Raw genomic sequence first — 12383 nt, 5'->3', positions numbered from 1 at the left:
GCAGTCGTGCCAGCCATTATGTACCACCGAGTCACCCAACAAGACCATCTTGTCAAAACGTGACTTTTTTATGTGTCAAAACATTCACGCGAAAATGCCTGGAAATGCCGCAAAATGCATGCCAGGCCACAAGGTGGCGGTGCCACATTGCAAGTGACCTTCTTCTGCCAAATGATTAAAAACTGAAAGCTACAAGCAAAATAATTCAAAATTGCGCAAAGGTAAAAAATTTGAGTTGTGATACGTGTACCTAATAAAGTGCCCTACAATGTGTATATTCAATTATCAGTTTCAATTTTGCACGTTTTTTTTCCCCATTGTTTTTGCATGATTAAAGTGTAGCTAAATGCCTGATATGTGACCGATAAAATCAACACCAGAAAGGCATGTTTGATGCTTGAAAGCCGCGAGTCGGCCCATAACCTTTTGTCTGTCATGTAAATGTGACAAAAAATGAATTAAAAAAAAAAAAATCATACATGCACAAGGTAAGCAGAGCTGCAGTGAGACTTTGCTGAATGCCCAGATTTGACTTAGCTAACAGCGTTAGCTCCCAACAAGCTGCACTTACTCTAGTGACAGTATTTGCTTGGCTGTGTACACACAGCGTAGTGTATGAAGTGCTGTCTCCATTAGGGAAAATAAAATCAATACTGTCTTGGGGGAGGTTTCATGAGCTTCTCTTCACTGTGAAACTATGTCTCCTTTAATTCAAGCGAGCGGATTGAAAATTGATCTAGGGTGTGATTAATGTCGTGTCGTCGCCAGCTCGAGCCGGAGAATCCCAGCAAGCAAACAGACGAGACATACAATGCAGCACCAAAGCAGAGAGGAGATCCAATCAACGTGAGTCATTTACGCTCAACTCGGAATGATGACCAAAAAAAAAAAAAAAAAACAACAAAAAAAATACCAAACAATCACAGCCGGTCCCTTTTTTTCTTAAAGCACAAAAGGAGCCGCTGGAGTCGCGTTATTGGACAGTTCTGTTGCCACAATGGACAGTTGCGTTGCACGACGATGAAAGTAGTGCGTCGGATTTGAACACAGGAAAGCGTGTAATACGGTTTGGTGGTGTTATTACGCCAAATCAAACAGGACAGGGAGGCGTATGTGGCGGAGGAACAGGTGGCTTTCGTTTGTGAATATTTGATGCTTTTGTTTCCTCTCGCCGGGATCGTCGCCCAGTCACGCCTCTAGAGCACAGTGGAACGATCCAAAAACAAAAAAAAAAAAACACGACTTTCCAGGAATCCTCCACTGCCTTTGCAATCTATCATGAAATCAAAGGGAGGGGAGCCATTTTACACCGAAGTCTATGGAAAATAAAATAGGATCAAATTAAAGGCGACATATAATGGGAAGTTGACTTGAACCGTTTGTGCGCGAACAGTTGGGTCTCTGATTAAATTCGTCAGTGGTGGCAGAAATTGCAAACTGAACACGGTGGGGGTGGCCATATTCTGCTCTGGAGAGACCCTGACAGTCACCGGAAGTGTCAGAAGTTGGCAAAGTTGAGACTAGTTCAGTATTGTCGCAGATGCTAATAGCTAGCATCTTTTTCTCCATTTTACAGGTACGCATTATACCGTCACGACAACGCCCCGCTGCCTCTGTTTTCACCAATGTGAACGGTTTTCTTGTTGTCTTTGGTCTGTTTAATACACAAATGCTAACATACATATTTTTTTCCCCCAAAATCGCCAACTTTGTGATTTGAAAATTGCATTCTATTAAATCGCAATGTGAACTTGATTAATTGTTCACCCCTATTCCCAATCACTGGAAATATCTGAATTTCCAAGTTTTGTGGAACGCGCCGCAAGCATAGCGAGTATACCGAATTCAGGAGCAGATACAAGAAGCGTTACGAAGGCTTCCGGCTGAGCACAGAGTGGTCACGCGTGGTATCCGAAGCGAAGTGGGCTCAATGAGCCGAGAGCAAACACAAAAGACGGACCTTGGACACCAGCCGCACGCCTCCCTGGTCGGCAAACAATTCGCTCGCGCCTGCCGTCTCTGCCATGTGCCAGAGCGCCGAATTCCCGGCCCTCCGGAAGCTAATTAGCGCAAAGCGGGAATTCGCGCAGTGCACTCCGCTGCGTCAACAGATGGTCGCGCGGTCACAAATGAGTTGTATTTGCCGGGGTGGTTTTCCTCTTTCTCTCTCTCTCTCTCTCCGTGAGACTTGTGCTCCTCGGCGTCGATTAAAGTATAAATCAACAACGAAATGCCACGCTCGTGCTAATTAACTTTAGCTCATTATGAGCTAAATGATGATGGCAGCTGGCCCGTGAGGCAGGCAAAGAGCAGCTTTACAGTAGAGACTTGCTGCGCTTTCACGCCAAGTCAAGGATGCAAGCGGAGCTTCAGTGCTCCGACGGAAGGGGACATATTGTGGAACATTGACTTTTTAATTGTTTGTACACAAATATTCGAGTGGGGGCTGCGGCTTTCTGAATGCGGAGGTACCTTGATAGACTTTTTTTGTTCTGTGAAGACTCGTCTTTCTCCATTGGAAATGGCATGAATATATTCCAGTCCCCCACCCCCCACCACCCCCCCAAATTTTTTTTTCAGAAGAAAAATTTCGGCAATTTTAGCATTTTTTTTTCATCTTGTGAAAGCTGTCGAAGTGCAAAAAAATATAAAGGGGGCCACACACACCACATATATCAGTGAATTTAACTAATGCGCCAAAAATGTAAATATGGAAAGTGTACAGTGGTGCTTTGAGATACTTGTATCCCAATTTACACATATTTTGATGCGAGCTGCCCATTCGCCCGATGTTTTTTTTTTTTTTTTTTTTTTTTTTTTTTTGCTTTGACTTACAACCACAAACTTGACATATGAGCACTTCGTAGTGGCAGTGAACTCTACTCTCCTCACAATAAGCAGTGGTTTGGCAAACAGTGAACAAGTCGTCAAAAAAAACGTTTCGTCCTGTTCCGACATGGCACTCCCAGTTGAAGTTTTCCGTCAAAAAATAAACAAAACAAAAAGAACAACAGATTGAGCATTGACAACCACATCTTAGCTTCATGCTAAACAATGCAAAAGGCCGTTGACAGGTTAGCATCGATAATGACGGTTTGTGATTGAAACAGCTAATTAAACGCAAACAGTCAAGGACCAAAATAAGCTGGAACGGATTAATGGCATTTCTATTCGCACCAAGGGGGAAAGATGCTTTAAGATAGCAATGTGAGTCACAAGCGTGGTCATGGAATGAATTAAACTCGCATCTCGAGGCACCAGGGTGCGTTCATTTTTTTTTTTTTTTTAATCGGGTATTTTAACAAAAGCATGACACATATGCCATTAAGACGTCTGGGAACTATTTTAAATCGCCCCAAAAGTGCAAAATACATCTCCCTAAAACAAGCATACGTCGCTTTGGAAGACCCGCGCGAATTTTCACTTTTTCGTCGTGACAAGCCGGCAAACTTGTGACACCCCTCTACTGGGACGCGTTGACGAATGATCCCATTAAGCCCTTGTCAAGTGCATTCCAAAGCCGTCACCTTTTTGGGGGGCAAGGGGGGGGGGGGGGCTAAATGAGATCTATTCTACAAGTGCAGAAACCCGGGGGTAACCATGGCAACAGAATGGCGGGGAAAGACTTGTCTTCGCCGTCAGTCATTGATGCTTGCCTTCGGAAGTTCCCGCGGCGCGGCGGCCGTGGGACACGGTGACTGATGCGTTCGTATTAGCGTATTCTGGCAAGAGTGTCGAACAAAAGGTGCCGGAGGGGGAAGCGGAGGAAGACATGAAGGGAAGAGGAGGAGTGCTGCCATTTTGCCAAAGACACGGAGCGGGCTGTCCCGCGAAGCCGCATATCATCGACGACCATCATAAGTGGTGGATTCGGCGGAATCAGGATTCAATGTGATATGATGTGGCTCACTTCGACGCGGTGACAACAATCTATCGAATCAGATGATGTCAATCTCGAACAAGGCGTAAATGGATGGAACCGAAACCACACAATACCACTCGTTTCCCCTGCCACTCTTGGTTTTTCGCCTCAAAACTTGTCCCAAAACTGTTTCGCCAGCGCCTCTCAAGCCGATTGATCCTCTCGACCTCAAGATGAGGTCTCGACGAACTCCACCGAGGGATTGAACGGACTCCATTTCGAGCAACAATGAGGTCATTCGGCGGGTCGATTGGCAGCCAACCAATTTAAGAGCAATTATCTTCCTCTCACGACGCGCTGACTTTATCAAGTTTGCTCTTGCGGTAACACGAAAACAATCCTTACATGCAAGCATTAGCGTGAGTGTTCGCGGTGCTTGTATGTGCGTGTGTGTGTGTGTGTGTGTGTGTGTGTGTGTGTGTGTGTGTGTGTGTGTGTGTGTGTGTGTGTGTGTGTGTGTGTGTGTGTGGCGGGTGGGGGCACTTAACTTTATAGCAGTGGTTCTCAATTGTTGTCACCCCGGGATTCGCATTTGCCTGTCGTTGCAAAATTGCAATCGAGAGTTCAAATGTCATTTGGAGTTCCAAGTGCTGTGTGGTGGCAGTGACTCAACTCACTTCACGACAAGCAGCAGTTTGGCAGATAAAATTAGGGAACAATTCTTCCCAATTAAAAAAAAAAAAAAAAAAAGAGGCTTCGAGCTGTTGAATGCCACTAACAGTTGCAGTTGGCTGTCAAACTAAACATAAAACAAAGAGAATGACATCTTGGGGATTTAAAAGAATCAAACTGCGAAGCCTTTCGGTGCAGTAGCTAAATGCTACCGCTAAATAGCGCCTGCTTTTGACGTGATTTTAACTGAAAACAGACAAAAAGGGTAGAATTTGTTTTCATGACCGCAGTGTTTTGAGGACAAAATAGACATTTTCTTATAAAGTTCAAAAACAAAGGTCAAAATAAATACAAACTACAATTATGGAAAATCTCAAACTATTCGAACCTTGCTCTGACAGACATGTTGGCGCCCAATGAAATCGAGTTCCAGGACTGGAATTGTCTTCTTTCTTTTTGCATTTTATTCTATTTTTAAGACTCCCGCCTGTCTGCCGCCATATCTCTCCGATATGACACCATCGTCCCCCACCCCGTAGGCCGAGTGCCATTGAAGCAGAAGTGCCAGCAGACTTGTATGGAGCCTCTTTCTCCATCCCAACTCGCCTTGAGCTACGCGAGCAGAGCTGCCCGGGATGCGTGACGCTCCCGATAAAGAGATGAGGCATGTGGCTCTTGGCGCTTCGTGGACATGAGCGGAGAGAGCAGCGTAGACGCTCATTGGAATATGTGGGAAAAAGAATGAATAGCGAATAAACACGACGGAAATCCCTCTGGCCTCCCGCCGATGTGGGCATTTAAAAAAATAATAATAATAAAAAAAGATAAAGCAAGGCGCACGGCTGTCCATACGGGCTGATGGTCAGACGCTAACCTGTGTGCGGCCCACTCGTAAACACACACACAGACACACACACACACACGCTGACTCTCACCGCTACAACATTCATCTGCCAGCTTCCAATCCTACAGCACAAACACCCCCGCAAACACACACAAACACGAGTCGGTTGAGTGCGCTTGTAGGAATCTAATGATCTCCATCTCTCTCACCGTGAGCCGCCCACAAAAGGAGAAAGGCAGGCGCTCGGTCCCGACGGGCGGGAGATTGGACCACCCCGAAGCATTTCCCGAAGATCCCAACACAAAAACGGATTCTTCCATCAATCTGGCTCCTGCCGGGGGCCTGCCCTGAGGAGCATGCCGGCGTTGCGGGGAAATAAGGAAAAAAAATAAATAAAATAAGGACAACAGAGACGGAAGACGGACACGAAGGGCCCTTGAGAGAGACTTGCGGGGATTTGTTATCGGGCTAATAATCTCGCTGGTTCAGTGGAGGGAGCAAGCTGGGAGGATGTAAACGAAGGCAGTGGTTATTTTTACAGCGAGTATCTATTTTCTCGAGGCTATTTTTATGACCGTTTCCCTGAAAAGCCAAACTTCTGTCGGGGCTTCGTGGGATCTGAAATTAGGTCTTGAATTGCTTTTTTTTTACAGGCTGAGGTCGACGTAATTGATTTCAACTGTTGTTTTGGCCATTGGGGGCGGGCAAGGTGGTCGGAACCAAACGAGGCAATCCCTACAATGCTTGGAAACCTGCTTGACACCTCAAATGCTACACATTTAACTGCAAGCTCAGTGTGTGATGGTAATTTATATATATATATATATATATATATTTTTTTTTTTACATTAACAACAAAACAGGTTATGTAAGCATTTGCCGATTCACTTTGCAAAGTTACAAGGTGTGTCTTTACTTAGTTTAGTTTGTTAGCTTATTGCTAATGTGAACGAATAATGGGAAACGCCATATACGCGCGAACAAATCGTACCAAAGTGGCATTGTTGCAGTGGATATTTGAATCCAAACGGTGGAGCAACACATGTCGACAGATATATTACAATACACGTAAGCATATATTCTTTGTCCTCGTGAAGGATAACTCACATTTCTGCTCTCTCCCGGTGGATAACCATATGTGGTCACGGCGCACGCACTGGGCTATTTATCCTCATTAAAATAAACACTTTTCTGTAGATTTTTTTTGGGGGGGACGGGGGGGGGGGGGAAAATGATTCATGACAAACTCAGAGGAAAAAAAACAGAAGCTCCTCGCATAGCGTCACATTAATGGTCCGCCTAAAGGTGCAATGATGTAAGCTTTGACAGTCAAGCATGCACAACGTGTTTTCATCCACCAGGACAAAATGAAGCAGCTGCAGCTATCGAGAGGATAAATGGGGCTGCCGTCGTGCGAGCACCAAGTAATCGTATCAAAAACCGCATTGTTCCATGACTCACACTTGATGAAATGCACTTAATCTAATCGACTTGATTAACACGCGTTGCGTAATTCCATCTCTGTGTGTTTTGTGAGCTGCCACCATTTTTTTTTCTCTTTTTTTCGGAGGGTGGGTCGTATATGGCTTGCTGCGGCGTTATTTGCCCGTCGCCTGGGAAGCGAGAGCGGCCGCCGTGTGACACTTTGATGAAAGAATAGCGGCATCTGCGTGGCAGTCCGGCGGTAGCTGTACTTCCTAACTTTGTCACATACATTTACCGCCCCGAGGTTACATTCCGGTCGGCTCGGAACATGGCCGAAAACCGTTCGAGCGACGGGAATGTCAGTCGCACGACTCGGAAAAGTCAAGACTTGACGGAGATGACAACCCGTCTTACGATGCAGTGCTTATAAAAATTCTACACAATTGTGCTTAAATGCTTGGTTTTGGTGATTTTACATGAATAGCCAGATAAAGCATTTTGAAACTTTTGCTCACCATGAACGTGACCGACAACCTGCAAATCTCAAATGTAAAAACAGACACGTGTATCCATCCATCCATTTTCAAATCGCGGGTCGCGGGTGAGCGAGCGCCTATCCCAGCTGTCATCAGGTGTACACCTGGAACTGGTCGCCAGCCAATCACAGGGCGGGCACACATAGACGAACAACCATTCACGCTCACAATCACAATTTAGAGTCTTCCATTTACCTGCCATGTATGTTTTTGGAATATGGGAGGGAATCAGAGTACCCGGAGAAAAGCCACACAGGCACGAGGAGAACATCCAAACTCCACACTGGAAGGGCGGAGCCGGAATCGAACCTTACACCTCCGCCCTGTGAGGCGGACATGCTAACCAGTCGCCCACCGTGCCGTCCACATGTAACATGTGCTTGCAAAAGTGTGCACGCCCTCTCATCACTGGGATGTGGCTGTTCAGACTGAATCATCACACTCGAGCTCAAATTAAAGGGGAGTCAGCATACACCCGCCACCACTTATGCATGCTTCGGATTATGCACAAATGAACTTCAGATGCTCTAGTAGTCTTTTCCTGATGATTTTTGTTGCTTTCTAATCGAAGCAGAAGGAATTATGAACAGTTCAGAATCACAGTCAGTTTTAGCATAAAAAAGAACCCGCTCAATCAGGTTGGGGAAAAGTGTGAGGAGTACCATAGAACAGGAAATTTGACTTATTGCGATGTACAGGCGTGCAGTATACATCCTAGCTGGTCACCACAATATGGCCAAAGTACACGGCAAGAAAACACACCCAAGCACAAAAGACAACATGGAAATTCAAAACAGGAAGCCAAGATTTAAACCCAGAACTGCAGATTTGTGAGGCGGATATGACAACTGCTATTCTACAGTTATGTCTGGAATACATTTTAAAAGGCAAAAAAAAAAAGAAGAAAAAAAAAACACACGCAACCATTTGCCCAAAAAAGGGAATAATTAACACCAACCCCCCCCCCCCAAGATGTTTGGTAATTAAAGCAAATACAAAAACCTCATTAAATACTTTCAGATCATTTCAAACTCATCTTACGGCATTTCCCTCAAAACTAAACTTTTAACAGGTTATTCCAGTTTTTCCCAAAAAAACGCAGCGACTTCGATCTGCAAATCGCCTATCTATGCCAGCAACATATCGTAACAGGTAACAATTAATTGTTCTTCCACGAGATGGCAGAAGGCACACAGTTAACCTGCGTATGCACTTTTTTTTCATGTGAACTATATTCCCTGGATCAATAAAGTTTGGCAAACACTGTACGACTGACCAAGATGTTGAGACGAGACTTGTGGCAACTTCGAGCATTTTAGAAAGGGCAAAGTAGTAAATTTGTGCACAGATTGTATTGGTTTCTGTGTCCCGAACTGATTTTTTTTTACGTCTTTAAGATGTACCATTTCAACACACTCCCTTGCATTTTCAATTTTTCAACGATAGGTTGTCGGTGTTGACGGTTCAGTATTGTAGGAGCTTTTGATCAAGGGGGCACAATTAAATTCCAATTTTAAAAATATAGATTCCAAAAAAAAAAAAAAAAAAAAGAAAAAGAAAGCCGCCGTGAGCTTTGCACGCCACTGCTTCCTTGACACCAATTACTGTATGACTTTCCTCGTTCGACCAGGCATTAGCGGCATCCTGTGGCACAAAAACTCATGACAAAGTGCTATTTTTTTTTTTTCACCCAAAACCTCAGATGGGTTCCATGATTATATGAACAGTGAATTATTGGCATCGTTTTCAGGGCCTTCAACTTGGATTTTTGCACAGCTTTCTTTCGAGTGGGCGGATCTCACCTGACAATCCAGAACCACTATTACCAAAAAAAAAAAAAAGAAATCATAAACCCACGCGTCCCACGGCCTCCACGCACAAAAACGCCTCACGTCGGTTAACCCTGCAGGCTCCCCGCATTATTTACATTTTTTAAAAAGGGAGTGAGGGGGTTGGGGGGCGGCCACCCACTCCGTCCTCTCTCCCTTTCTCTCGCCCCTTTTCCTTCCACCCCCTTTTCTCAGCTCTCGCACGGCAGTTTTACGCATCCGCCTATCGGGCCATCATTGGGGGATCTTTTTGGCGAGGCACCGCTCCCGCCGTGTCTTTCCTCTTACCGTCTGGTGGCCACGATGGACCCGTGCGTGGTGCCGTGGAAGGACGAGGGCCAGGACATGCGCGACTTCTTGAGTCCCGGCCGGTCGCTCGTGTCCACGGCGTCCGAGCGCTCCATGTGCCGCTGGTGGTGGCGGCGGTCGGTGTCGGAGTAGCCGCGGTGCTTGATCTTGATCGGGGTGCGCGGTTGCCTCCAGAGGTGCTGCGGGGGCTTCAGGGTCGCCTGTCCTTCGCGGGGCACCGGCAGCGAGAGGGACAGGCTCTTCTTGGAGCACGGCGTGGGCGCTTCCATCATGGTGCAAGAAAGAAATAATGAAATCAAAAGAAAAGAAAGGTGGGGGGGTGGAAAAAAATGGATTTGGGTACTTCACGTGTGGCTAATCGGACTCTTTTCTATGTGTCATGTCGCTGCACTCGAGCGCAAAGTCCACACATGACTACAAGAACACGGGGAGGGATAAGAAATCACAGTGCTCATGTGTGGGTCCGGAGTCGGAAATCATCCAAAAATCAGCGTCGATTTGATTCATCTCATGGCGCTCGGTTTGGAATCAATCTCTCATCTCTCGGTCGGTCCGGCATTCAGGTGAGGAGGCGCCGCTTCTCCTCAACTTTGACACCTCCTCTGGTTTCATGGCGCGCCGGCTGGGGGTTGCGTTTGTTGAAAGGAGAATGTATTGCTTTTTCTTTCCCCGAGCCACTTATCCTTATTGCTCTTGCAAAAGAAATTCCAAAGAAATTGCCGCCACCCCCCGGGCGGGCTACGACGCGGAGTCGCTGGATGTGCCCCGACAGCGCGGGGAAGCCTGGCGAGATTCCTCCATGGGGAGACGTGGAGATGAACGCGCTTTCATCCACACTCTCGTGTCGTCCTGATCAACCATCCGGGCTCTCTTTTTACTTCGCATCCAAATAAAAAATTTGGTTCTTCTTCAGTGTGGTTCCATCACTCCCTCGTCCTCATCATCACTGGTGGAGTTCTCCGACTGTATTGGCTTCCTCTCCTCTCCTCTCTCTCGCTCTTTCTCTCCCTCCCTCCCCCCCTCTCTCTCTCTTTCTTTCTCTCTCTCTCTCGGTCTGTCTGTCTGCTGCCCTTCGTGGTGGTTGGTTGCTCGCCTGTTCTCCTCCATGATTTGTCAGCTCAACCTTTTTTTTATGTGAGCTCATCCATTGTGGTTGTATTTCCCTCCCACCCTCCCGCTCCTCGCGAGTGGCGCGCACGCAGCGTGACATCCAAAGTATAACGTCGTACAAAATCACTTCTGGCATGTTTTTCCACTTTTTGGTTCTCTTTAAGAAAAAAAAAGAAAAAAAAAAGAAACTCAAAGTCACTCCGAAGGACAGACGTTGGTGTGTCTTTTTTCCTGGCTGCTCAGTGCGGTGCGGCTAAATTGACCAGCTGTGACTTTTGGCCTAAATTGCATTAGCAAAGAGGAAATTTGCTGCAGACGCGTAAAAAAGTAACCCAAATGGGGTAAAACACTGCAGCTAACACAGAATGGGCTCCAAAACGGACCGAGACAAGTGTTGTGGAGAAAGTGTCACAAAAGTAATGCGTTAAAATAATATATTAATACTTTTTCATGCACCCTGTAACCCAGGGGTGTCAAACTCATTTTTGTCGCGGGTCACATTGTCGTTATGTTTTCCCCTTCGGAGGGCCGTTATGACGGTGAATTTTGTAAAACCACATCCTGTAAATTTTTAACCACCTTCACAGTGAACAACAACTTGATGGATAACTTGTTTTGAAAATCAGACGTCAAGAATAATGGCTTGTTTAAATGTTGTTGTTCGGGATTAAACATGACAGTTTGACAAGCATCATGTAAGTTGAACATGCTTGATTTGCTTTGGCGGGCCACATAAAATGATGTGGCGGGCCAGATCTGGCCCCCGGGCCTTGACTTTGACACCTGTGCTTTAACCGATGTCCAGTGTCGTAACCGCTGTCCCTGAAAAGATTAATTACATTTCGGTGATAACGGAGCAATATTATTACAGTTACCAAATCCGGTAATGTGTTACGATCCGAGCCGTCGCACATGGTGGAATTCCCGAATAAACACCGCAGGTGCAACAAGCTGTACATCAAGACAAGACGACGCTTTTTTAAAACAATGGAAGCAGACGGTTTGGTTTGGAGATAGTGACATGATTTTACTCTTTCAAAGAAGTTTGAGCTTGTCTCATGTCGTGTCAAAGTTTGGGTTGTTCCATTACCGGACCGAAGTACCCGCAGAAAACCCACGCAGGTACGGGGGAGAACATGCAAACTCCACATAGGCAAGCCGGAGCCGGAATCGAACTGTGCACCCCTGCACTGTGAGGCGGACGTGCTCACCAGTCGACCATCGTGCCGCCCGAATTAATTACATTCAATGAGAACTAAAAAGTAACTTAAAAGTCATGAGTTCTTGCTCTCGATACTCTTTCTACCCAGCAAAATAGGTTGAGCGTTTGATCCAGCGCGTAGGCTCAAGATTTTGATCCCACAAGGGATAAAAATTATCCTAAATCATTTTATGACCAATGTTTTCAAAGAAGAAGCCACTTTCCCCTACCGGGGTTCACCACAGCAAATCAAACTGTACTCTAAGCCCGATCGCCATCCTGATCATTTGAATCAGACGTGCTGGAGGAGAGAAACATCGAAAGCGTGCCCTCGAAGGACTGGAGACTTCATTTCGCCAGCACTGAAGGATGACAGTCACCGAACGCTCCGTCAGCGTCCCCTTCTTTTGCTTTACGGCCTTGAAAATGTCTCGGGTATGCGTTTTATGCTCACGTGGGCCAGCAATCATTGAAATGTCAAATGGCCGCCGTATTTGCGGAGACTTACTGTCCGCTATGTTATGAATAATATCTGCGGGGATTCAACTCAATCGTGTGAGTCATGGTTTGGCCGGGGGAGGGGAAAAGAAGGGGG

The 12383-nt window shown here is 46.1% G+C and overlaps 1 protein-coding gene across 1 annotated transcript in view; it reads right to left on the bottom strand.

Moving 5' to 3' along the window:
• The window catches only part of pde4a (phosphodiesterase 4A, cAMP-specific), a 52891-nt gene extending 42444 nt beyond the window's left edge, over positions 1 to 10447 (bottom strand). The window contains exon 1 of the mRNA XM_019875797.1: positions 9457 to 10447. Coding sequence (XP_019731356.1) covers positions 9457 to 9749 — 293 coding nt within the window. The 5' untranslated portion in view covers positions 9750 to 10447. The remainder of the gene's footprint in view (positions 1 to 9456) is intronic.
• Positions 10448 to 12383: the final 1936 nt, after the last annotated feature.

The sequence above is a fragment of the Hippocampus comes genome, unplaced genomic scaffold, assembly GCF_001891065.2.
Source record: "Hippocampus comes isolate QL1 unplaced genomic scaffold, H_comes_QL1_v1.1 scaffold93, whole genome shotgun sequence".
Lineage (NCBI taxonomy): Eukaryota > Metazoa > Chordata > Actinopteri > Syngnathiformes > Syngnathidae > Hippocampus > Hippocampus comes.
Note: the sequence above shows the minus strand (reverse complement) of the source record. Positions and strands in the feature narration are given on the sequence as shown.